The sequence below is a fragment of the Phytophthora parasitica genome, assembly GCF_000247585.1.
Source record: "Phytophthora parasitica INRA-310 unplaced genomic scaffold supercont2.16, whole genome shotgun sequence".
Lineage (NCBI taxonomy): Eukaryota > Oomycota > Peronosporomycetes > Peronosporales > Peronosporaceae > Phytophthora > Phytophthora nicotianae.
This window is the reverse complement of record NW_008649002.1, coordinates 725,934-749,425: the sequence shown is the minus strand read 5'-3', so window position 1 is coordinate 749,425 and position 23,492 is coordinate 725,934. Positions and strand designations below refer to the sequence as shown.

The 23,492-nt window shown below is 49.7% G+C and overlaps 13 protein-coding genes and 1 non-coding gene across 15 annotated transcripts; 8 read left to right on the top strand and 6 right to left on the bottom strand.

Annotated features, from left to right (window-relative positions):
* Positions 1-1,477: 1,477 nt before the first annotated feature.
* On the bottom strand, positions 1,478-2,970 carry PPTG_08884 (hypothetical protein; the record flags this gene model as incomplete). The annotated part of the gene is made up of 1 exon (XM_008903617.1): positions 1,478-2,970. One exon carries the CDS (start codon positions 2,968-2,970, stop codon positions 1,513-1,515), a length of 1,458 nt encoding a protein of 485 aa, XP_008901865.1. The 3' UTR covers positions 1,478-1,512.
* A 160-nt stretch (positions 2,971-3,130) lies between these two features.
* Positions 3,131-3,956, bottom strand: PPTG_08883 (hypothetical protein). The gene is made up of 2 exons (XM_008903616.1): positions 3,776-3,956; positions 3,131-3,692 (listed from the first exon to the last, which is right to left on the bottom strand). Exons 1-2 carry the CDS (start codon positions 3,836-3,838, stop codon positions 3,333-3,335), a joined length of 423 nt encoding a protein of 140 aa, XP_008901864.1. The 5' UTR covers positions 3,839-3,956; the 3' UTR covers positions 3,131-3,332.
* A 142-nt stretch (positions 3,957-4,098) lies between these two features.
* On the bottom strand, positions 4,099-5,532 carry PPTG_08882 (hypothetical protein). The gene is made up of 2 exons (XM_008903615.1): positions 4,639-5,532; positions 4,099-4,569 (listed from the first exon to the last, which is right to left on the bottom strand). The coding sequence occupies exons 1-2, from the start codon at positions 5,392-5,394 to the stop codon at positions 4,183-4,185; spliced, it is 1,143 nt and encodes a 380-aa protein (XP_008901863.1). The 5' UTR covers positions 5,395-5,532; the 3' UTR covers positions 4,099-4,182.
* Positions 5,533-5,657: 125 nt separating this feature from the next.
* On the top strand, positions 5,658-7,901 carry PPTG_08881 (hypothetical protein). Its single transcript, XM_008903614.1, has 2 exons — positions 5,658-6,789; positions 6,858-7,901. The coding sequence occupies exon 2, from the start codon at positions 7,176-7,178 to the stop codon at positions 7,635-7,637; it is 462 nt and encodes a 153-aa protein (XP_008901862.1). The 5' UTR covers positions 5,658-6,789; positions 6,858-7,175; the 3' UTR covers positions 7,638-7,901.
* Positions 7,902-8,041: 140 nt separating this feature from the next.
* Positions 8,042-9,414, top strand: PPTG_08880. Of its 2 annotated transcripts, none has more exons than XM_008903613.1 (2): positions 8,042-8,172; positions 8,267-9,414. In XM_008903613.1, exon 2 carries the CDS (start codon positions 8,773-8,775, stop codon positions 9,271-9,273), a length of 501 nt encoding a protein of 166 aa, XP_008901861.1. In that variant the 5' UTR covers positions 8,042-8,172; positions 8,267-8,772; the 3' UTR covers positions 9,274-9,414. The 2 variants fall into 2 exon arrangements, with proteins under 2 accessions (XP_008901861.1, XP_008901860.1); XM_008903612.1 differs by having other exon boundaries at positions 8,246-9,414.
* Positions 9,415-9,482: 68 nt separating this feature from the next.
* On the bottom strand, positions 9,483-10,727 carry PPTG_08879 (hypothetical protein; the record flags this gene model as incomplete). Its single annotated transcript, XM_008903611.1, has 2 exons — positions 9,483-10,511; positions 10,629-10,727. 2 exons carry the CDS (start codon positions 10,725-10,727, stop codon positions 9,483-9,485), a joined length of 1,128 nt encoding a protein of 375 aa, XP_008901859.1.
* Positions 10,728-11,731: 1,004 nt separating this feature from the next.
* PPTG_22426 (hypothetical protein) lies at positions 11,732-11,839 on the top strand (the record flags this gene model as incomplete). Its single annotated transcript, XM_008903836.1, has 1 exon — positions 11,732-11,839. One exon carries the CDS (start codon positions 11,732-11,734, stop codon positions 11,837-11,839), a length of 108 nt encoding a protein of 35 aa, XP_008902084.1.
* A 704-nt stretch (positions 11,840-12,543) lies between these two features.
* PPTG_08878 (hypothetical protein) lies at positions 12,544-13,481 on the top strand (the record flags this gene model as incomplete). The annotated part of the gene is made up of 3 exons (XM_008903610.1): positions 12,544-12,788; positions 12,858-13,104; positions 13,182-13,481. The coding sequence occupies 3 exons, from the start codon at positions 12,544-12,546 to the stop codon at positions 13,479-13,481; spliced, it is 792 nt and encodes a 263-aa protein (XP_008901858.1).
* A 446-nt stretch (positions 13,482-13,927) lies between these two features.
* On the top strand, positions 13,928-14,536 carry PPTG_08877 (adenine phosphoribosyltransferase; the record flags this gene model as incomplete). The annotated part of the gene is made up of 1 exon (XM_008903609.1): positions 13,928-14,536. One exon carries the CDS (start codon positions 13,928-13,930, stop codon positions 14,534-14,536), a length of 609 nt encoding a protein of 202 aa, XP_008901857.1.
* Positions 14,537-14,800: 264 nt separating this feature from the next.
* PPTG_08876 (hypothetical protein) lies at positions 14,801-17,012 on the top strand. Its single transcript, XM_008903608.1, has 6 exons — positions 14,801-15,019; positions 15,077-15,221; positions 15,281-15,457; positions 15,523-15,793; positions 15,859-15,953; positions 16,018-17,012. Exons 1-6 carry the CDS (start codon positions 14,880-14,882, stop codon positions 16,687-16,689), a joined length of 1,500 nt encoding a protein of 499 aa, XP_008901856.1. The 5' UTR covers positions 14,801-14,879; the 3' UTR covers positions 16,690-17,012.
* A 132-nt stretch (positions 17,013-17,144) lies between these two features.
* PPTG_08875 (hypothetical protein) lies at positions 17,145-19,015 on the top strand (the record flags this gene model as incomplete). The annotated part of the gene is made up of 1 exon (XM_008903607.1): positions 17,145-19,015. The coding sequence occupies one exon, from the start codon at positions 17,145-17,147 to the stop codon at positions 18,912-18,914; it is 1,770 nt and encodes a 589-aa protein (XP_008901855.1). The 3' UTR covers positions 18,915-19,015.
* Positions 19,016-19,189: 174 nt separating this feature from the next.
* PPTG_08874 (hypothetical protein) lies at positions 19,190-19,792 on the bottom strand. The gene is made up of 2 exons (XM_008903606.1): positions 19,425-19,792; positions 19,190-19,354 (listed from the first exon to the last, which is right to left on the bottom strand). The coding sequence occupies exons 1-2, from the start codon at positions 19,622-19,624 to the stop codon at positions 19,273-19,275; spliced, it is 282 nt and encodes a 93-aa protein (XP_008901854.1). The 5' UTR covers positions 19,625-19,792; the 3' UTR covers positions 19,190-19,272.
* A 989-nt stretch (positions 19,793-20,781) lies between these two features.
* PPTG_20539 lies at positions 20,782-20,855 on the bottom strand. The gene has a single exon. It is a non-coding gene; the product is annotated as a tRNA-His (tRNA).
* A 1,960-nt stretch (positions 20,856-22,815) lies between these two features.
* On the top strand, positions 22,816-23,037 carry PPTG_22425 (hypothetical protein; the record flags this gene model as incomplete). Its single annotated transcript, XM_008903835.1, has 1 exon — positions 22,816-23,037. The coding sequence occupies one exon, from the start codon at positions 22,816-22,818 to the stop codon at positions 23,035-23,037; it is 222 nt and encodes a 73-aa protein (XP_008902083.1).
* Positions 23,038-23,492: the final 455 nt, after the last annotated feature.

The following is a 23,492-nucleotide window of genomic DNA, read 5'->3' as shown; positions in this document are numbered from 1 at the left end:
GTATCTAATACAAACTATAAGTTACCTATACTGAATCTAGGTAGATATGCAATGATTGGCTCCTAGAGCCCCTGGTACCATGTACCAGGTATCTCAAGAGTGACTGGGCATTCTTCATGTAACTTGGGTACACTTACGGTATTGTACCCCGTTACATCTAGAACGGCGCTGACGCGGTCTGGAACCGAATCAAACAGTTTCCGCATTCCTTCCAGCTTAAAACGGCCCCATGCACGGCGAATAGCAACCTTGAGCTCTCCAACCGACGTGTACTGCTTTCCACCGCAGTAAACGTCACGACCAAGCATGCCCCAAACGTTTCTAATAGGATTCAAGTCAGGAGAAAGTGCTGGCCAGTCTAAAACAGACACATTAAGCTCCCTAAAGAATGACATTGTACTCATTGACGAGTGTATGCTGGCTTTGTCTTGCTGGAAGATGTAGCTTCCTTCATGCATGCCTTAACCAAAGGGCAGCAAGTAGCTAGTAAGCATACCCTGGTAGTCTTAGGAGTTTTGTCGCCCAGATAGAAACGCTATATCGGTCGTACCCTTCGACGAGAATCCACCCCAAATCATAACCGAACCACCAACATTCTGTCGACTCAAGAAGGTGTCTTTCTCGGTCCGTAGGTCGTGCCAATAGTATTGCATGCCGTCAGGACCGTCAAGATTAAACTTCTTGTCGTCTGAGAAGATAACGCGGTCCCAATCGGTACGTGCACTGATCATGACCTTTGCCCACTTTCGGCGAGCTAACTTATGACTTGCCTTCAGCATAGGAGTACGTGTGCGCTTCACGAAGCCCATGAAGGGAGCATTTTGAAGTACACGCCGCACAGTACGTTGCTGATACATTCAATCCTAGAGCCGCTTTCACTCCACTCGACGATCCTTCACCCTTTTTTGCCTTCAACATTATCTGTGGATGTGTCCTTGCTGACATCTTGCTCGGCCTCCCAGTCCGCTTAGCCTTCCCATGGCACTCCCTGTTCTTCCAGAACGTGTCCACACCCGTTGCCGACCGTCCCAGAAGCTTGTCAATCGCAACAAATGTTCATCCAGCCTCCCGAAGGCCAAGGAATGTCCCCTTTTTGACGTCAGTAAACTTGGTGCTTTTGTGCATGTCTCGCTGGTCTCGTATCCAATTTTAAACTGTCTGACGCATTGCCAACGAAAGCTGAGACGCTAGGGTGTATTTTAAAGGTATTTCAAGCTTCTAGAACGCCCTAGAACAAGAGTATTGGCGGGAAATTTGCGCGTGCACAGACTTCTGGCCAGTGTAAGAGTGATGGTCACTCCTGTATCTCTACAACCACGGACGCCAAAAGAATTGTATGCTCCATAGCTCTTCGTTTAAATAGCAATTCTACTCAATTTTGGCTTTATTTGCTTCAAATTGACCTAATTATTTGCAAAATAGTGGTCCGCACAAATTTATGGCCAGCACTGTAATCAAAACAAAAACATTTTTTTTTTTTGCATGTTAGTCTAAGAAATACGATTCGATACCCTATGAATTTATTGCTTTGCGTAGCGTGGCCCAGTGTGGCAGGGGCACCTCGAATGACCAATTTGGTGATTCATATCGGTAGGAGTGCAACCACAGCACTGTATCCTCCTCCTCTATCGTCAAAGTTCCTTGCATCTTAGCTGTGCAGATTTCGCAAACGCGAATGCATCGATGTTCATCATCTTCACCTTCAAATTTCTTGTTGTCAAAAGCCTTTTCAGCAGCTGCAGCAACATTGCGCATAACTTGTTGGGATGTAGACTCCATCGCCTTCATTCCTTTCACAGATCCGTACATTGGGTCGTTCACAATCGGGAAGCCTAAATGCTGTAAATGCACTCGGATCTGGTGCGTTCGCCCCGTTACAAGGAGACACTCTACGATACTTTCACCATCCACAGGTTCTCCACATCGACGCATTAGCGTTACACAAGGTTTGGAATCTTCAGACTCAATTACACACCGCACATGCCCTTGACGTGGCGATTTCAAGCCGATCGGGGCATCCACGCGCCAGAATCCGTCATCTGCGCTTTCGATCTGTACAAGTCCAGAACTAAGCCCCTCGACACCTGCAAACCCGTCTTCTGTATCAGGAAACTCGCCCTCCACTCGTGCTACATAATATTTCTGCACTGAGCGACTGCCAGCTCCTTCCTCCGACGAAGTAGCTGTCAGCTCAGCTGTAAGACTGCGAGCCTTATCCGCTGACTTGGCAAGTATCAGCAAACCAGACGTCAGTCGATCCAGTCGATGCACTGGAAAGAGTTCCAACGTCTCAACTTCCTCCTCTACCGTTGTTTTTCGTCGATCATGTTGCAGCATGTGCGTCAATGAGTTGAGCTGGAAACCCCCGGTCGGATGCACTGGGATGCCAGAGGGCTTATCCACCACCACTAACTCGTCCGTCTCCAAGTGTATCCATGTATTAGACAGCGATTTTATCGTCGATATCTCCGTGGAAATCTCCACAGGCAAATGAATACTAGGCTCATGCCGATGCTTAATGTGCTCGAAGAAATCTCCACCATTGACCACCGTGTCCAGATCCACCACTTCTCCGTTTACTCGAATGAGTCCAAGCTGAGCTGCTCGAACACAGTAATCGGTCGAGAGGGTCGGGAATTCGCTGACAAATAGTTCACGCAAGCTGCGACCTGCCCAACGGCCTTTAGCGAACAGCGCAAAGCGATGCACGTACGGCTCGATGCTGCGGACGACGCAGAGGCTCCCAGCCAGTCGATTGTCACAAGTGGCGGACGTGCATTCCTGGTAGTGGACGGCGGCGGACGGAGTTGTACTCACCGTCGCACGACTTTGACGCTGATTTCGGCGTTTCCGTTTGGAGGACACGATGCCCTCAGCGTGTCGCGCAGCTTTGCGCTCCGCTAGCCATCGAGCTTTCTCCTGCTTGCGGCGCTGCTTCTTGCTCGGTGGCGCGACGTCCGCCATCGGCATGTGGAGCGGACGAAATATCACAATCTGTTCCTAATGCGATATTTGCCCAAACGTGATAATTTGATATGCTAATTATTTTCAGACTACCAATAATTTGATGGAAGTATGCCAAAAAAATTAAGACTACTTCTTCACGGCAGATCAGCTCGAGAAGTCCTTCGTCGCCGAATTATTCCATAAAGTCATTGCCACCAGGACCAAGTCACTCTTCATTGACGTCGTCACTGTGGCGACCACACCCAGTCGGTGTGGTGGCAACTTCTGGTCAGTCAGGAGTGAACTCTCAGTGCTTGACAAGGATTAATACTACTTGCACTTGCAGCTAACGGTTCAAATGTTCTTCAATTCCCGCTTCTCAATCTTTACTTCTTACGTGGCCTGCTGTCTCGGTGGCCAACTCTGGAACAGACTTCTCCCTGGGATAAATTGTTAGTGCGGTGTACTCCACGCTCTAGCTCGACTCCTGGTGACTTGTAGCGACGTTTTCGGTCTGCTGCTGTACATGTAGTTCGAACGCATATCACCCGGGTAGTTTCCTCTCTTAGGGCACTTCGCATCATTTTCAGTTGCTTGTGCACTCTTCTAAGTATACATGCGAGAGCCTTTTGCTTGGTGTTGACTTTGTCGATTCCGTTCACGGGTGGTACATCTAATCGACGGAATGTCTTGAGAAGCTGATCATATTGGCTCTCCAATGAGCTTACTTGGAATTGGAGATTGCTCTAACGCGCCAACACGAACACAACAAAGGCAAATTATGTCAGCACGGTGTTAAAATTCCGTTACAAAAACACCAAGATCGTACCAGCTTATCGTAATATTGACGCTGGGCGTGGGCCTTGGAGCTGCAAGCCGAGCGAGTTTCCATTTGTAGTGATCGAGACAAAATTCAGCAATGGCTATCTACGAGAAAGCAGTTTAAATTAACAGGCCAAGCAAATACAACCACCTGGCTTGATCAGATCTTGCAGCTGACAGTTCTGGAAGACTTTTGGCAAATGGCAATTGCAACTGCATTTACCAGCTGGCGCCAGGACGTTATCCAATTACGCTATTTGATAAAATCCGATTTCTGTAAGCCCAGGTCTCAGATCACATCTTGATGATTTCTAGCACGTCGAAAAAAAGAACTCATAAACAACTTTCTACTTCGTATAAGTTAAAGATCTATTAGTCGATGGTGAATAAAACAAAACAGATATAGCGACAGACTCAATTGCTAAGGGAAAACATAGGCGAGATCAGTGACGACTCGAATCGTAGCACGAGGAACAACACCTCCATGAGCCAATACTTGACGCCGCCCTTGGGAATGTTCGCGTAGTTGCCTCCGTACTGCACTACACAGCCGACTTCCGGTCGATTCGGGTCGCTCGGCATGAAACGCAGCACCGTCAGCGACTGAGTCCAGACATCTGTGGCACATACCCGCTCCTTCACATCAGGCAGGTCCAGCGTGCGAACAAAGTAGACGAAGTCGTGTTCCCTTCTCACTCGGCTAATCACCTCAATAGCACGCGACACTCGCCCAGTCTGAGGGTAGCAGATCACTCGGTAGATAATGATCGCGTCGTCACATACTCTCTGCAACAAGTGTTTCTACAATAAAAATCACAAAATGAGACTTTCCATCCAGAAATTTCCACTAACTTTACCCCTTCAACTTACCCGAATAAACAACGAAGGGCTGAAGAAACTGGCATAGCTGTCCGTAGTCAGTCGTTGCCACGTGATATTCCAGATATTCTCGGCGCAAATATGCGGGAAGGCCTTGTGCAGCGTGAATTTGACACTGGTATTCTCCACGTGTCGTCTGTCAGACCAGCCCATGACATTCATTCCTGACGCTTCCATCGCCTCCTGGGTCAGAATGCCATCCACACTTTGCAGCGTCTGACATACGATTTCCTGCCACTGCTGCACTGTAAAAGGTTTGAACTGTTGCTCAACTGCCTTGGCTTCTTTCTGGAAGATCATCTCGAGAGCTTCCAGTGTGACGACAGCCGGCTGCGCGGCCTTGGCCTCTGCTTCCTGCTGCAGCGTCTTGTTTTCCGTCTCCAACGCCTCGCGCTCGCTTGAAAGTTTGAGCACAGCCACCTGTTTCTCGAGCGCAATGATGGACTTCTTGACACTTGCCAGCATCTCTTTCTTGCGTTGCATAAAGCGACGCTGCACCTCTCGATGTTTCATGCGCTTCTCCTCCACAGACACGCGCTTGCGACTGCCGCGCTTCTTCTTTATCGGCTCGGGTTTGATAGAGGCGGACGAGTCGGACGAGTCTGCGAGGGACGAGGAAGACGGCGACGGTAGCAGCAGACTCTCGAAGATCTGCTGGTCTGTATCGCTCCAGTCCTCGGGAAGGAAGTCTGGCCGAGACTCATGCAGCTCGAAGGCCAGCGGCGCATGAGGGAACGGAGACGCCATGGGGTGGGTGCGGGAATTGCAGGAGTGTTGGTCGCTTTTTATGGAGACTTGATGCACCAAATCAAGAGTGAGCGGAAGTGAGAATGGGAAGACGAGGAGTACTGTGGTTAATGTCTGTAGGTACGAACCTAATCTCAGATAGAGACGGGTTCTGGATATGTGAAAATACATTACTGGTAGAATTACATATCGGATTACAGAGGGTTTAACTTCGTTTCAATACAGTGTGGATTTTCTGATACCTTTGAGAAATTATTGAACAAAGACCAGCATGGTGTAAACTAACCGCCATGTGCTAAGCATCCGCGTCGAACTCCAATACAGCCGCCGTGTCCTGCCTCGTGCCATGAAGGCCAAGTGTTTGACATCTCGCGTCAAGAGCATCGCCGTCTGGGGCGCTGCAGATGGAGATACGAGCGCTCTACATGAATACGCCGGCGTCTGCTTTCGTGCAGCGTGAAGGTCAACTGCGCTGTCCAGGCGTGGGACCGGCGACCGTTAAGCGGTCCGGCTATTACATGAGTAACCTCGATTGGGCAAGCCACCTTGACTACAAAACCTCGCTTGCATGCACCGGCACATGGCGCCAAATGTTTTAGAGCCTTGGCAACTGGGTATGAGTCTTCATAGAGAGCGTTAGTGCCGACATCGAGCTTGTAAATCAAGGTGAAAATTCGATAATAGTCCGTGCTGGAGGTGCTCTTTAATAAACTGTAGGATCTTCGAGCCAGAAGCTAGTCGGTAGTCGCGTAACGGACGATCATGCAACAGTGCTCGACTAGATCGAACGTCTTGCCTAAAAGCTTCTCTGCTCGGTTGTTCTCCTTGTCGCCTATCGTCGTTAAAACTTATCTTCGGATTTGCAGGTTTCGGCCAAAATTCGTCTCGAAATCCATCATTTCGACGGAGAAGTACGTTGAACCAAGAAAGCGGTTTCCGTGAAAATCCGCCACGTTCGCCGGTTATTTTCCACTGGTTTTCTCGTCGAGTCCAATTTGCTGGGTGCGGACTACAGAAGAGGAGGAAATAATGCCGACGCCCCCGTCTCCACTGCGGAATTGGCAAAAGAGTGATGGCTAAACGCGAGTCGGTCGAAGGTGTGCTGGGACGCTTAAGCATTGCGCTCGAGCACGAGAGTTATGCTCCAGGCGAGGTTGTAGCGGGAACTGTGTCGCTCTCCACGTTGGAACTCGTGCGAGCGAGAGAGAGTGGGTTGTCTTTACATGTTTGACACATCGAAACAAAGGAAAGAAAGAAAGAAAAAAAAAACTCACTAAGCGCTCATTTTGCGCAGCGCTGGCGGTGATCATCCAGGGACGTGAAGAGGTGGCATGGGACGAAGGAGGCTACAGCCCCGTCACGAACGCTTTCGACAAGATTTTTCTGCAGCACAAGGTATTGACAAGAATTAAGTTGAATTCGGAATTCAATGGAACACTTAACATCCGTGTATCATGCACTAGATTGAGCTGACCCTTTCAACGTTCTACAATGCCGGTGAATCAGAATACCGTTTCAGCTTCCAGTTGCCATCAGATTTACCGTCCAGTTTTGAGCTCATCGACGTCTACAGCGGCACTGCTGAGCGTCTTCGTGTCCGAGTCAAGTATCTAGCGACTGTGTGGCTACGAGCAGACAGCGAATCGGTGGCGTATTTGAATGCCGAGCAGGAGTTTACTGTGCACGCACCTTCGACGATCACTCCACCAGTACAGTCTCTGGAGATCTCGGCGTCGGAAGTTGTGCATTGGCTGTGTTGTATCAATCGTGGCAATCTGCAGATGACGATCGAGATTCCAAAAGATGTTTACCCTGCGGGTGAAGTGATTCCGCTCCTATGTCTAGTGGATGGGTCTGCGTGTAAGGCCTCTATCAAGTCTATCTCGGTGGAGCTCGTTGAGGATGTTTTGCTGAGGAATTTGGGCGAACGAGCGGACTGGACGGTCACGCGTGTGCTGTCAACGCAGCACGTCGAAGGCCCGACTGCCGGTCAAACAGGAGAACAGGCGGTGAGTGTCGGGTTAGTGGAGAACGAAAAGGAGGCTCCTGTAAACCCAGACGAATCCACACATTTCTTTCGGTGTATGCATCGTCTGGTCGTTCGCTGTAAACCGTTTTTGGCAAAGAGTATCGTGGCCGAAGTACCGGTGAGAGTGCTACATCACAACACGTCGTTCAGTGCAACAGCGGTCCGAGCGCTGAGGATGCCAGCTGAAGCTACGTCTGGAAGTAAAAGCCCGTAGCTAACGGACTAGTATCCGTACGAGTTCAAACCACCTTACTATCCAGCGGGACAAGAGTTTTGAGCGCAAAACGAAGCGTAGCAAGCACAAAACCAAAACTGAATGTCATTTGGAAACGGATATTACGTGAGCTGAACTGAGGAAGAAGAGTTTTCTCTGTAGGTTTGTTTCATTTGATCGCTTTATGAGTCAATGGAAAGGAGGATCTGAAGATTCATCTATCCAATGTATCAACTTGATAAATCAAACCTGTTTGTCTGCCGTCTTCACTTTTCATTTTTCTAAATTTGAAATAACGTTATTCTAAATACATAAGCGTATACTGAACTCTCCATCAGCCTATCCCAAGCTCTCCACTGTACGGTTTACAGCATGGAATGTAACCTTGACAATATATTGAGTTACCAAACGCAAACACACCAGAGTCCCCGTTACCCCCGCGTGGACGAAAATGCTCAGCGACAGATTCCAGACGAGTGCCACTGAACGTGCCAAGAATAGGGTGTGCGTTAGACGCCTCTACTACAAGAAACTGGTTGGTGGTAACACGCGTACTCCTCCGTATTACAGCTTGGAACTAACGTGTATGTGCAATGTCATTTTACTAGAACCTCCTTGATGATCTCCAGCGTCAGGTGCAGTGCTTATAGGCAGAATTTGAACTGGTATTAGCGGTACACCGCCAACAAGATGCACAGCCAACACAGTTGCAAATTGGAGGAAATAATGAGGAGCAATCACTGACTTCATTACACAAAGCTTATGTGGAATTAGCCCAAGTCAAGAGTTTCTTGATGAAGGAGAATGCTGAGTTGAGGCGTCAAGAATCTGGCTACGTGGCAATGGCAAAGGAAGTTGTGCGACTGACTGCAGCTCAGAACAAGGCTATCGCAATTCAGCAACAAGAAGAGGAACACAAACGAAGGAATCCTTCACTACACTTGAGCTTGTTGACGTCAGAGCAGTGCTTTGAGATCGGAGCTGCCTCTTGCTGTGAAATTAAGGCATTCCGGGAGAACAAAGGCTGCTTTTCAACGGGAGTGAATGTGTTTGGATGGCGAGACCGGCATGTCGTCAATGAAGAAAAACTCATGTTTTCTTTAGACAAGGTCTACCAAGGCCAAAGTGTGGAGAAATGGCACAAGGTATGTGGGAAATACTCTCCCAGCCTGAGCGAGTTGCAATCATGAGTCCGACAGATGCGAACGCGTGTTTCCATGTCGTGCAGCGAGTGAACGACAACGCAGTTCTGTATTACTACACTCTAGAGCGCGAAGACGTCGACGTTCGCGTTCGAGCTTTCATCTTGGCCATGCGTGTCAACGTTGGATCGGATTATTTGCTGCTATTCCGCACGTTGGACCCAAAGAAATATTTCTTGGGCAATGAGGACTGCACTGGGGCGACTCGTCGAGGCCGCAAAAAGATCGAGCCTCATAAGGAAAATGTTATGTTGGACGCTTTCGTGTGGAACATGTACGAAGGGCATGGCGACGATAGATGTATGAATACCTACGGTGGCGAGTTAAAGAGCACGGCAATTTCGGCATCGCGGTGGTGGCATATCGAGATTTTACGGGCGGCCCAGATCGTTGAGAGCCAAGTTACGGGGTCCCTAGGGCTTTTACAGGCATGAGTAGAGTGCATCCTCGAATTAACAGACTCGCCGAATAAACACCAATTTTCTAAATATAATCCGCGGCCTCCCATTGGCTGAAACACAGCTCGATCTAAGGGATACCGTAATATATACTACAGTAACAGTACAAAATCCAAGATGCAGTAAGCGAAAACAGAAAACGAAAATCTCTATTTGTTAGAACGCTCTTACGCTATACGTCACGTTCACTGCACTAGGAGAGCCTGTGGCCCTATCACTTGGGCTTCAATGCGCATGGCAATCTGCAAAATCTCAAGACACCACCAGCCCGCAGTTGCTAGCTCTGTGCCCTGTATCACTCCACCAAAATCATCTTTACAGTGTTCTCCGTTCTCGCCCGTACGCTCGAAAAAGCCCCAAATGAACGAATCCATCCAGACATTTTCCTTCTGAGGCTCCACCTTCTTCCGTCCACGAGGATCGCGAACCAGTAAATCTCCTTCCTGTCGTAGATACGACTTAGGATCGAGGCTTTTGTAAAGTAGCATACATTGGTCCGCAATACCAAGGTTCACAAGCATCACTAATATGAAAGCGCGTGCTCGCACTTCAGAGTCTTCACGCTCCAGGGTGTGGTAGTAGATAACCGTGTTGTCGTCGAGACGCTGGGTAACGTGGAAGTGGGACTTCACGTCGCGCGGGTACATGCTCATTAGCGAGGCTGGGTGCGAAAGAACCTGCCATGTGCCTTGTGATACTTCTTCCATTGTTCGACCATGAAAAATCTTCTCGAGCGAAAACATGAGCTTGTCAGGGAGTAGTTTGTGTCGGTCTCTCCAGCCGAACATATTTGTTCCCGTTGTAAAGCACGTTTTGCTCTGTCGGAAGGCCATGACTTCCTCATACGCCGTACTCGCTATGCTGTTGCACTGCTCTAGCGTCAATGAGTTTACAACAATCATCGGGTTGGTGCGTTTTTCCTCCTGGGCTTGTCGAACTGCAGCCACAGCCTTATTGTGAACAGAAGTTAACTGTGCGACCTGCTTCTCCATCATCGCGTGCTCAGCCTCGAGCCGTTTCAATTCGGCGTTCTCCTTAGTCAATGCACTCTTCATTTGAGCGAGCTGTACGTATGCTCTGTGCAAATTGGCATCAGTATCGTCTCGGTCTGCATCGCTTGAAGGCTGTGCATCTCGCTCGTGATGCACCGCTAGAAGGCGTTCGTACTCGGCTTCCAAAGTCGTAACCTGATCTCGGAGCTCACTAAGCGTGTTCTAAGCGTACCAACCACACACAAGTCAGTCTATGAACTAGAACTACGAAGCCAAGGCCATCCAAAGGCCTGAAGAAACGGAAACTCTATTTTCCACCACAGATGGCCAATTTCATACCAGTTTCTTATAATAGCAGCGTTTAACTATGAGTCGGTTCTTAGCTCGTTGCTCCTCATCCAACTTTCTGCTGCCAGTAGAGGCGTCGGGTAAGTCCATTGCCAAGTTAAAGCAACAATGTGCGGTGCCACACACATGGATTAGCTAACCCTATCGACGGACGACGAGGATTACTTTGCGGGAGCCTCAACGCCCGTGTCCCCGTGCCAAGCCGATGAAAAATTTCGGCGCTGCGTGACAGACAAAATTCAGCCAGTCTGATGCCCACAATCGACAACCCCGTCGGCATGAGTCAAAGATCGACACTCAACACCACGCTCGCCTTTAATCCACTTTGTGCCCTTTCGATTGACACGCTTCGAGTGGATTCTCTCACCATGTCGCCGAGCAAGAACAAGCGTCTACAACAGCGTGCTGCTCAACGTGACGGCCGAGCCGTGTTGCGTTTGTGTGGAGTGTTGACTGGCTGACAACGCCGCTTGAGTTGACACGCCGCTTCAGCTGACGAGCATCGATGTCCTGCAAGTGTTCCGAAATGACTGCACCTGCTGAATTGTTGAAGTTGGAACTGTCTCGTCAAGAGTGACACGAGTTGTCAATGCGATCCGAGCGGAACCCTTTGGTGTTCGCTGCGTGGATTCTCAGTGTCCTGGACGCCCATAGAATTAGGCAACGGCATAGGTAATGGATCTCTGGCCTTCGTGGAGGCATTGAAGGCTTCAGTGAAGCAGCCTCGAGGCCTCACCTCGACGTGGGAACAGCTCGGTATTGCAATGTGATCATCACTGTGCCGCCTGCGCTGCGACGCCCAAACTGTTCCAAAGGATTGGCCAGAAGTGCAGCGTGGTCAGCAAGGGATCCACGTGGTGGCCACGCTGCTATTCCATTGAAGGGAATGGTTCGGTGAGGCGGCTGCACGCCACACAGAACGTCCTGTAGTTTCTAACCCGTGCGATGCATGCATTGAATCAATGGAAATGTCCAACATGGAGCTGCTTAGCTCATGATGACAATGTGGATAGCATTGGCAATATCAGCGAACAAGTGCGACTCGCACCCACGCACCCTACACTGTATAGTGATGATCGGATAACAGAGCTGACATGGCTTCCGTCCATCTTGACCACCGCTGGAACGCTGTCATCTCGCTGAGCGACATTAATTCGTACTTTGGAGATCTGCCGAAGCAGTATAGAGGCGACTACAACTGAAGCGTTCCCCTCGATGTCGGTGTTACTGTAGAGGGTACTACCCTACTACTACCCTGAGGGTAGTAGTAGGAGGAACCCGTAAGATCGTCGAGTTAGTTCACCTCCCGAGTCGCACGATGAATAGACCGATATCCCACTGCTTTCACCGCCGTGGACACGAGCTCAACAATGCTGATCAATTCAGCAGCCTTTGCCGATCTTTCACCCTGAACGTAACGGTGTGCCGAATGACAACTTGTGCGCCGACAACGTATCCAACTGGCGGATTGCAGGATGTTTTGCCAGCGTTGTCAAGCGACTGAGACTTGTCAAGTTGCATGGAGCGGCCACTTCATGGTCCCCCCTCGTGTGTAGCGCTCATGGCTACATGGAGCGTGGTGTTGTCAGCTCTACATCCCACCGTGCACAACGCAGCAACGCGGATGTGTGGCGAAAACGAAAGTTACTCGCGCCGGACGCGCGACAAGAATCGAGCGATCTCAACGATCAGAGCTGTCAATGTCACCCGCTAGCAATCCAGCACGTCGAGCTGGCCGCGATGGGGGGAATCGGATAGTCTCATATTCTCACAATTGATTCTGCCTCGTGGCAGTCACTTAGCTCGCCTGTTCGCAGGTGCTGCTATTTACCTAGCGAACCTCACACGTCGGGCACCACCACCCCGTGTACACCCCCACCACTTTGTTCCGCCCTCAGACAGGACCATGCTGCGCATCGCGGATCTCTTGAATAACATCGGCGAGGATGACACCCAGCGGGCCGACGCCACACAGGTGAAATTGGGTAGGTCTGTCTCCGCTCCCGAGCGTGGAACGGGAGTTGACGCAGACCACGAGGCTGCAATGGCCATGATGTCCATGGTTGATGACGACGAGCACGCTGCGTCCTGTCCGGAAGACAAGCAGTCACCACGTTGCACGCAGACCACTCGGTTGCGATCGTTTTCGAGGTCCGTGACGTGGATATTCTATCGTTAAACGGATTACACCTTTCTCATTTATTGCTTTACATGTAGCAGAGTCCAGGATAAGGCAGCGATGAAGCGGTCACCACGCAGACTCTCGCCCTACAGCTCGCAGCAGCTCATGACCATCAGGAACATTGTCAACCCGGGCGAGCCCACGGAGGCTAGTGGCGCCTCGCTCGACAAAACTGCTGCAGTCGGCAAGAAACGAAGCACGCGCTCGCTGTTTCCGGAGCTCTCGGAGTCCGAGCGTCGTGCCAAGCAGAGACTTATCGTGAAGCGCTGCTATTACAAGAAGATCGTAAGTTCAACTGCAGTTGTCGTGTCGACAAAATCCAGGAGCTCACTCGGTGTGTGTTTGTCCATGTGTCAACATAGAACACGATCAAGTCTCTACGTGACGAGGCCAGCACCTTGGAACATCAATTCCGCTCGGCTCTGCGTACGATGCAGCAGGAGGACGAGGCTGCCAGGGCCGCCGGTCGAGGAGACGACGTCAAGCTGCGCGAGATGTTCCTCGACACGCTGACAACCAAGGAGACGCTGCGCGAGGAGAACGTCCGCCTGCGCCGTCTCGCTGACGAGTACTACATGAAGAACCAGGGGCGTCTTCGCCAGCTGCTGGACTCGAACCACAAGGGCTTGATCCTCTTCACCGCCGCTGTCAATGACGACTGAGTTATTCGCTAATCAACACACATGCACGAGAGTGCTGTATACACACCACTGCGCTTCACAAGAAGACGCTTTACATCTCCCATTCTCGCTATGGCGAGGAGGACACGGCTGCGCAGCGACCTCGATTGACAGAGGTGGCGGGCTGCGCAGGCCTTCACATCATACAGAGAGTAAGTTATATAGAGAGGCTAACTGGAAGCTAATAGAGAAACACCCTTGCGCATTGTAAGCGCACACAACGGCGTCCCCATTCTTCATCGGCACAGCGACATGTGTGAGGGATACGCATGCACACCACCTGCCGGCGGTAGACCGCGTCATCTCCGAAACGCGGTCACTGACTGGACCAGAATTCTCGCCAAGTGTGTGAGCCAGTGCTTCCCGTCAGTACGCGTGCATGCAGCGGTCTCACTAGCGAATTTGATCCGATCTTGCCAAGCTACACAATGGCGCCAACGAAGCTCAACCTGGACGACCCGGAGGTCAAGAAGCAGGCGCTGGCCGGTCTGGCCAAGACCATCCCCGTGGTTCCCTTCAAGGGCGTTGAGTTCTTCGACGTGGGCGGCCTGCTAGCCAACCCGGAGAAGCTGCAGCTGACGTTCGATCTGTTCGTGCACGCCGTAACGCCCTTCATGGACCAGGTGGACGCCATTGGCTGCTTCGACGCGCGCGGCTTCTTGTTCGCGCCGTACCTGGGCGCGCTCTTCCAGAAGCGCGTCTTCATGCTACGTAAGCCCGACAAAATGCCTAGCGTGAGCGATACGATCGAGTACTTCAAGGAGTACAAGGGTGACAGCTGCGAGGGCGGCGATCATCTGAGCATCCAGACGTACGCCGTTAGCAAGGGCGACCGCGTGCTTCTAGTGGATGATCTACTGGCTACCGGTGGCACTTGCGAGGCTGGTATCCGCCTCGTGCAACAGGCAGGAGCCTCAGTCACGGCCTGCATCTTCGTAGTGGAGATCGGCGTGCTGAACGGCCGTGGCCGCGCCATCAAGGCCAGCACGGACGAGAAGACCCAGATCATCGCACTACTCACGGAGAAGGACTTTTAGACTGGAGATTAAGTGACATCTAGGGAAGAGAATGCATGTATACAAATACATAACTTCAATTGGACTGCGTGCAAGTGTGATGCATGTCATTCGGTTCTTTTGATTTTTTAGAACGGATTTAGAACGCGTATTCCTAGCATGGCATTTACCCAAAAATCATCACCAGCATACAAATATCTTGCTAAACATCGTCCGTACACTCTTTTTCGTGTAAAGTCGTAAGCGAAATGATGAGACGCATCCGTACTTAGTCGAGAGTTTAGCAGTTGAAGTTGCAGTTCGAGCCTTTCATTCCGCATTGTGCGCTGCCAGACGCAAGTCCGTAGTAATTCTTATCGTCGTAATGCTGCGTCTGACAGCCCGTCACCTCCGATCTCCACGCACGCATCTCTCACGGGCGCTAACCGCTCGCTTCTCCTCTCAGGGAAAGGTCTACGCAGACGCGGACGCCGCCGTGAAGGACATTCCGTCCGGTTCCAAGCTGTACGTCCACTGTAGCCATATCTAGCGTCCTTACCAGTGTACTGACCTCTGGTATAGTGTTGTGGGTGGCTTCGGTCTCTGTGGCATCCCAGAGAACAGTATTCAGGCGCTAGTCAAGCAGGGAGCCAAGGACTTGACGTGTGTGTCCAATAATGCCGGAGTGGACGACTTTGGGCTGGGTCTACTGCTACAGACTCGTCAGGTACGGGAGATACATAGATTGTATGTGTCTTACAGTCACTCACTTGCCCTTACCTGCAGATTAAGCGCATGATCTCGTCGTATGTCGGGGAGAACGCGCTCTTTGAGAAGCTTTATCTCACTGGCCAGCTGGAGGTGGAGCTCACGCCACAAGGAACACTTGCAGAGCGTATTAGAGCTGGCGGGTCCGGTATTCCTGCTTTCTACACGCCCACGGCGTACGGTACTATCATCCAGGTTGGTATATACGCGAATACTGTACGTTGAGAGCTGTACTTCTGACTTGTAATATTCTATGATAGGAGGGAGGTTTTGCCATTAAGCTCAAGTCGGATGGGTCGATCGATATCCCCAGTGTCCCACGAGAAGTTCGTCAATTTAATGACCGGAATTATGTCATGGAAGAGGGAATTACTGGAGATTTCGCGCTTGTCAAGGCGTGGAAGGGAGATACCGATGGCAATTTGGTATTCCGCGGCACAGCTCTCAACTTCAACGTGGATGCTGCCAAGGCAGGACAGATTACGATTGCTGAAGTGGAAGAACTGGTGCAGCCTGGAGATATCCACCCAGGTAACGACCTACATAAAGATGCAACTGGGTCTAATTACTCTAACAGAACGTATTGTTGACGATAGACGAGGTTCATTTGCCGAGCATCTACGTCCAACGCATTTTCAAGGCCAGAAACACCGAGAAACGCATCGAGAAGCTCACTCTTGCCAATGCCAAGGTTCGTGCAATGCTCTAACGAGATGTAATCACACTCTAACGGTATATTTTGCTATGATTTATAGAAATCGCAGCATAAAATCTCCCCGGATCGCGAGCGCATCATTCGTCGCGCGGCCAAGGAGCTAAAGGATGGAATGTATGTGAATCTGGGTATTGGCTTACCAACGTTGGCGTCCAACTACGTCCCGGACGGAGTGAAGGTTGTTCTACAAAGTGAGAACGGACTGCTGGGGATGGGGCCGTACCCGAACGAGGGCGAACAAGACCCTGATCTGATCAATGCTGGCAAGGAGACGGTGACTTTCCTGCCCGGTTCATCGACATTCTCCTCGTCTGAGTCGTTCGCTATGATCCGTGGTGGTCACGTGCATTTGACGATTCTCGGTGCACTACAAGTGGCAGAGAACGGAGATCTAGCGAACTGGATTATTCCCGGCAAGATGGTCAAGGGAATGGGAGGCGCGATGGACCTCGTAGGCAGTGGCAACCGTGTCGTGGTCACGATGGAGCACAATGCGAAGGGTGGAGCGAAAAAAATCCTCAAGAGCTGTTCGCTGCCGCTTACGGGCAAGAGTGTGGTAAACACCATAATCACAGAGCTGGGTGTGTTCGACGTGGTGCCTGGAAAGGGTCTCGTGCTGGTGGAGATCGCTCCGACGACTACGGTGGACGAGATCCGCGAACGTACCGAGGCATCGTTCACTGTTGCGTCTGATCTTAAGTCGATGGATTAAGTGGTGAAGTCTAAGGTTATGTGATGACAACGTTACAATTCGACGAGTTTTGTACACGAATGGCGGAATCAACCACCTGTCAAAAACTACAACTGCACTACAGTATCAAATCGCTAGGTTAGTGGGCACAAATGACTCCAAATTACCATGCGTTAATACGTCAAAATATTGCAGTTTTTATAGACCAAAACTCTTGGTGCTCGAGACTACAACATTTGCCAAGAAACCTTACCAGCGCATCATATTATCACTGTGCATCAATACGGTGCAGGCAAGCAAAATAATAGTCTGGTATTCGGTACGAAATGCACAATTAGCCGAGCAAAAACATTTGTCTCTTCCGTACCAACAGATTGAAATTTCGTCGCCACATGGGAGCATTTGTGCCTCTCAGGCAATACCCAAGCTCTGATAAGCAATGGAATAGCTCATTTATCAAGTTGCCACCATCAACGATGGTCCGAGTCTCCGCTGTGACCTTCGTACTACTTTCCGTTCTTTCATGGACTCCTACATCGACTTCTACTCGCACTGGTGTTGTGTGTGCCAAAGTTGGTAGTGTGATCTCGGCTGCAACACGGTTGTGTATCTGTGAACCATGTCACGTGTGTGAGTTCAAGAAAAAATCGTTGTCTTGCGGCTACATCGAGCGTCAAGGCCTCGATATATCGGATGGATCGAACCTTAAAGTTGACCAGCCTTTGCTCGCACCGACAGATTGGTTCCTTACAGAAGCCGAGATAACCGCGTCTCGTGGTGGTTCACCTCGAAGCGACTTGGCCACTTACTCGACGGGAAATGACGTGAAAACTTACACGTTCACTAAAGAATTCTTCGATGCCGCTTTCGCCGATCTCTCATCTTCCAAGACGGGAGATCGAGTGATGTTGACAGGATGGGGTACCGACCTAATTCCTTTCCAACCAGACGTCGACGGCGGCAAGAAGTCCCAATTGCACGACGTGGTTTCCGGCGTGATACAACGAGGAGGCAGTTTTCACGCACTAGTATGGGCCAATCTGTTGGATAAATCCCAGAATATCAAGGTACGCGACGACATTAACGCCATTCCAGTATCACCGACCGGCGAGAAGCCTCTTTTCATCTTCGATGATCGCACACGAGTTGTTACATCTTCCCACCACCAGAAGAATTTGATCATCGCAGCTAACACTTCCACTGGAGTTGACGAACACCCTGTGGCTTTTGTTGGCGGTGTTGACATCACATCGGATCGCTGGGATACCATCTACCACAACGAGTCCGCTCTTCGTGAAGCTACAGGCGTAAGTGGATCCTACAAAGGCTGGCTGGATGGTCATGTTCGAATCCACGGTCCTGCTGCGAAAGATGTGGCCGCTAACTTCCTCGCTCGCTGGAACTCTGACTACAAACCGACGCAGAGTCTCGCCCATGATCTACTGGACTTCGAGAACCCGTCCTACTCCGACTTACCGCCTCTGAACTATGCGAGTAGCAAGACTAGCTCGAGTCTAGGGCGGCAGAACGTGCAGATCGTCCGTACGTTCAGTTGTCAGTACAAACACTACAATGAGTTCGCACCGCGCGGTGAGAACTCACTGTTCCAAGCACGTATCAAGGCGCTGAAGAACGCCAAGAACTTCATCTACATTGAGGATCAGTATTTCATCCTCGTACCGGAGTTGCTTAACGCACTTTTGGAAGTGATGCCGACAATCCAGCGCCTCATTGTGGTGGTACAGTGTCCTGTTGGAGAATCGAAAGCCACCGGATACGACAAGTATCTGTTCGATATGATTGCCCCCATCCAGAAACTTTACCCCAACAAACTTCAGATTTACTCGACCAAAAAAGAGTTAAGTCTCTACATCCACTCGAAGGTTGTGATTATCGACGACGTGTACCTGTCGGTTGGTTCAGCGAACTGGAATCGACGTAGCATGACCTCGGACTCCGAGTTGGCTGCCAATATCATCGACAGTGAGACTGTGAATTCTCCCGATGGAATCACGGTGCTAAAAGCTGCACGAGACTTCCGTATCCGCAAATTCCGGGAGATGACAGGGCTGAGTTACGAGAAGTTGAACGCCATGACGTTCATCGAGGCCGCGAACCAGTTTGATGTGGCTGCTGCAAGTAAATCGAGCATTATCGAAGCGTACCAAGTCAAGGAACAGGCGTATTTTACTGCGTTTACCGATGTTGTTCGGAAGACAATCGACCCACAGGATACCTGCACGTAGCCGTGCCATGATGCCAAGTTGTATACACTAACTAGACCGACTCCATTTTTGCCTTGCAACAGTTCATCATGTACTGTCGCTTGAATACATTTACTGCATTCTCTATCTGCTGCAGTGATTTTGGTAGGGTGAAGTCGCGGTTGAGTGTGTGATCATCGAATATGAAGAAAAGCACTTGCCTGTGTCATGATGCGGAGATCTCAGGTACTTGCCCCGCAGGATATCAGAGCAGCTAAGATATAATGGTGTCTTGTCGATATGAACATGTACAAATTGGCGGGCAAATTCCAGTCATATTGTTCGATCGTATACTTTATCCAACGAGTGTTATAACGTTAGCCTTGCTCCACCTAAAGGTTCATATCTTCTTTCTGCATTCCTTGAACGGCGGTCTGCATCCATAATCTGTGCTTGTTGTATGCAATGCTGCATGTTGAAATCTATTGATTTCATCGTGAGAATCTGCTGCAGGTTCTACGACGTTGAGAGCAAACTAAAAGAGCCACTTACTTGGGATCGTCGAGTTTCTTCTTGAGTGCCAGGACACGATTATCGTAAGTAAAGTCTTCTGGCCGCGCGTTCTCCAGGTAGCACATGCCGTACTCATCCCACCATTTTTTGGCAGCTTGGCGCTCACTCTCGATCTGTGCAGTGAGGTTAGCTTGCTTCGAGACGTAATCGATCTCCTTTTCGTTTCCTTTGGACGCCATCAACGACTACTTTTGTTCTGTGACTACTGTAAAAATGCTGCCTTGATGAACGAGCCCACTCCTTGCGTTCTCGTTCTATTCTTGTCAGGCATCGTCCTCGACTCCCAAAAACTGATCCATCCACTTGAGTTCACTAAACATCATATAAAGTACGACATCGGACTTATGTCTGTCGATTTCGGAATAGCTTGATTTTTGTATCGGGAGATTCAACCCAGGTTGGAAAACGGGATTTCTTTTCCGGACCGGACAAGTACTAGTTTTGTAAATTCACGTCAAATTGCCGAAATTGGACTAGAATAGAGCAAAGTATCGTTTCACTTCAATTTATAATTTATTTTTTCTTCGCCAAGTTGTTTAGATCTCCCAAAATGAGTCTTTTCACTCCATCACCGTCCACCGCCGAATTCCCCGCCCACAATGCACGTCAATATTTTCCTTGTAGTGGTGGTGATCACTTTCTTCGCGAGCTGCCTCAATCTCGCCAGCCAAAGAAAAAGGCAAAATTACAAAAGTTGGCGATATGTGGAGAAATGCCTATGCGAAAATCATGACCAATTCACGTAACTCAACAGATATATCGAAGCCGTAATACTATCAATGGAAAGCTACTACTTAGAACTTGCCTACAGTATTTTTGGTGGGCTGTTAACAGCACGCAAAAACACTATAACAAGGCACTTATGCAGGCGAAATTTGCGCACCTAACGAGTTTTATTTCGAAGCATCGCCATTTAGAAACGTTAGGAAAAAAGGGCATTTTGGTGAAGAGCTAAAACCCGCTGTTCTTCGCAATCATTCAGCTTCACGGAATTGTACATCGGACGTCTGTAATTAGCATTCCAAACAGTAGCCTTTTCCACTGGTTAAATTGAAATACTCCCTCCGTTTCAGTTTACTTGACCAGATTCAGGAAATGATGCGTATTATAAAAAGTTTGCTTGATATCCCTTACAAAGCGCACATTCAAATAATCAGCACTGGCTAACGCATGCATTTATGCTCTATTCAGAGGTTTTAAGCCTAAAATGATGTTGTTACATGCAAAAATGATGACCCTCCATACAAACATCAAGTAAGTGTTCGGGGTCATAATTAAATAAGCAATTAGGGTTTCAATGGTTTTTAAATCTTCAGCTTTATTTGCTAAAAAATTAAGGACACGGCGGGACTCAAACCCGCGTCCTTCCGCAACATTGGCGGTGCTCTAAACCAACTGAGCTACGTGCCCAAAGGAGTATGTCAAATCAGTTTTCGAATATGAACATTTCAGCCAATCGTTCAAGACTTAATTTTAGAGGTAATATTTACCTAGTGCTTTGCTACAAATTAGAGAAACTGAAGACCGTCACATACAAGATGGTTTGCCTCACTTTCAACCGCTGCTGCGGTAGGGAGTAGCAGAGATGCGTATAAGGCGGTCTGCCACGATGGCGGACATGGCGCTGGAATGCGGTCGGCCACGCGTTGCCTTAGACTGGCTGTTGTGTTTCTCCATGAATATAATTAGAGCCCGCTGCCGGCAACACCCTGTGAGCGAATTATGTACTTCATGGATAGTACAAGAGGTTGCTACATGCCAAGTAGTGCAGTGGCTGGTTGCCACCGCAGTTGATATATCAAGGGTTGAGCTGTGAGGTGGCGGACACTTTGGCAGCCTATATCGCAGCAAGTCCGTTTGAGGATCTTCCAACGAACGCATAGAGTTCGTCTTCCCTTCCGCAATGGCATTGATTGAAAGCCATCGCGGGTTACACCCATACTTGGCTGCAGCAGCCACGGCTGCTCCACACTTTAACCGTCCATTACGCGAACGTTCATCGAGGAAAAGCAGAATGGACTCTCGCCTGACTTCGGGAATGTCCTTCGTGCTCTTCGTCTGGTCCATCGTGAAATGGCAACCTTCTTTAGAGGAGTTGGAACGCCTGTTTGCAAGATGCCCGGCACTCAGACCATTAATTATTTTGTCCAATAAAAATTAAGTAGTTAAAAAAACTAATTGGTATTTCTTTTCCGGACCGAGCAAGTAGTATATGTATATATTGATGAATTCATGCACCGCTATTTTGTAGTTCGAAGAACTATCATTTGGGGTACTGGTGAGTCTCTGTGATCGAACAACATTTCTGGGTTGCCACAATCGAGCAACCTGAGTTGTGTAGAGTGCACACAGCATTGCTGTGGGAGAGGATCAATTCTCTTTGGCAGCGCGGAATCTCTCTCTCCAAGGGATATCGGGTGGACAGGGGCAGCGGACGGTAGGAACACCGAGCGGGGAAGAGGGGGGAGGGGCAACGGGACATTGGACTGGCAGCAAACAGGGACAGCGGGTGTAGTACGTTGAATAGCTCTAGAGGATTCATTATAGAAAGAGGACATATTGGCTGACGCAGCGACTACGGTATGAGTTGTAGCGAGAGGACTAGGAAGTCCCGTTGACACCCAAGGGCGACGTATTCGCAAGACGGCTTACCACGTTGGCGGAGGCAGTAGTTGCTTCATCGTCGACGACGGCAAGAACCTCCCGGACGTGAAGTGTCACCGCATGTGGTCGTCGCTGAGCTGTCCGTCACTGATGTGCTGTCGCCCATGTCCCCGCATGTATTTTGTGGGTGTAGACGTCGTCATGCCAAATTGCGCAAAGCCTCTGTCTCTCGTGAATCAATATATTGGCACGCTCTCGGCTGTGCTTTTAGCTTTCGCGTTCGTCGAACATAGATCTGGTGGGCGTGTTTTATGCGCCTACGAGGATTTAGTGTTGTTGCGTTATGGAGTCTGACCACTTGGTGACGATCTGAATCGCATAAGTAAGGTACGAGTTTGTTGTTCAGTCACTTTTGTGGCTTACATTTGTGTTCAAGCAAAGTGATGGCTAGTTAAGCTTCCGGTTTGGGATTGACGACTACCACATCGAAGAATCGATCACGTTGGCGGTCACTGGCAGGTGGAACCCCGCTAACGTAATGTCACTAAGATGTTGGAGTCGTTCTTCTTCTTGTAGTGCGCGTCTAGGCGGCTTGGACCATGCTGCAAGTTTTGCTGTTATTGGTGCCATCGCGATCAATCCTTGACGCGTGGTCACTCGCGAAACCAGCAAGTACGTTTGCTGGGGCTTATTGATTACTCCCTGACTGGATTGCCACTATATTGTTAGCGCCATACCTTGGATAACACGCACAAGCTGACCACGCATGACAACGTATCCGCGCTTCATCACGACTGAGCAACTCACCAACATATTCGCCAATGAAACGCCCCACCTTGACATCTTCAAGCGTGATGATGCCGACGCCTTTGCCTCCGCAGTCGACCACCGCGGTCACAAGTGTCGATCCAAGCTGCAATTGTCGATTGGAGCAGTGCTCGCCGCACGGACACAACTCGACAACGCATTCGAATCGCATTTGTCGTGAAACACACAATGAACGCTTAGATGGAATATCCAACAAGTCGCCTACCGCTACTCTACACGTCACATACGGAGTGATTTATGCATCCCTCCTCTCAACCTTGCTCAGCGTCATCTGCGAGTTTGCAGGTACACACTGGAATATCGCCCTTCACGAAGATAACGCAATCATCAGACCTCCAACACTTTCTGATAACCTCACAGACCAAGGTACCCACCTCTGTATTTGCAAACCGTTCGTCACTTCCACGAACGTTTGCTTTAACAAGGCAAACAGCCTTGAAAGCTAGATCGACAGCGCTATCCATACCAATCTCGGGTTGCACTGATACTCACGCATCCGCAGCGAGCCGACTTTGACGTAGAACCATGCCCCACTTCAATATCCTGGTGGCAAATGCTAGTACCTTTCTCTACGGTTGCGGCTTTTCATCCCCGTCCCTAAATAGCGTGAGAAAG

What these genes read in the sequence shown, in the direction of transcription:
- PPTG_08882 (XM_008903615.1), bottom strand. Translation starts at nt 5,394, where the DNA reads ATGGCGTCTCCGTTCCCTCATGCGCCGCTGGCCTTCGAGCTGCATGAG. An exon ending in GCCCTTCGTTGTTTATTCGG is followed by an intron (nt 4,570 to 4,638) that starts GTAAGTTGAAGG and finishes TTTTTATTGTAG; the next exon opens with AAACACTTGTTGCAGAGAGT.
- PPTG_08880 (XM_008903613.1), top strand. Translation starts at nt 8,773, where the DNA reads ATGGCACAAGGTATGTGGGAAATACTCTCCCAGCCTGAGCGAGTTGCA.
- PPTG_08874 (XM_008903606.1), bottom strand. Translation starts at nt 19,624, where the DNA reads ATGGCGTCCAAAGGAAACGAAAAGGAGATCGATTACGTCTCGAAGCAA. An exon ending in AAGAAACTCGACGATCCCAA is followed by an intron (nt 19,355 to 19,424) that starts GTAAGTGGCTCT and finishes TGAAATCAATAG; the next exon opens with ATTTCAACATGCAGCATTGC.
- PPTG_08876 (XM_008903608.1), top strand. Translation starts at nt 14,880, where the DNA reads ATGCTGCGTCTGACAGCCCGTCACCTCCGATCTCCACGCACGCATCTC. An exon ending in ATTCCGTCCGGTTCCAAGCT is followed by an intron (nt 15,020 to 15,076) that starts GTACGTCCACTG and finishes CCTCTGGTATAG; the next exon opens with TGTTGTGGGTGGCTTCGGTC. An exon ending in GCCTGGAGATATCCACCCAG is followed by an intron (nt 15,794 to 15,858) that starts GTAACGACCTAC and finishes TGTTGACGATAG; the next exon opens with ACGAGGTTCATTTGCCGAGC.
- PPTG_08881 (XM_008903614.1), top strand. Translation starts at nt 7,176, where the DNA reads ATGACGATCGAGATTCCAAAAGATGTTTACCCTGCGGGTGAAGTGATT.
- PPTG_08883 (XM_008903616.1), bottom strand. Translation starts at nt 3,838, where the DNA reads ATGGAAACTCGCTCGGCTTGCAGCTCCAAGGCCCACGCCCAGCGTCAA. An exon ending in GTCAATATTACGATAAGCTG is followed by an intron (nt 3,693 to 3,775) that starts GTACGATCTTGG and finishes TTGGCGCGTTAG; the next exon opens with AGCAATCTCCAATTCCAAGT.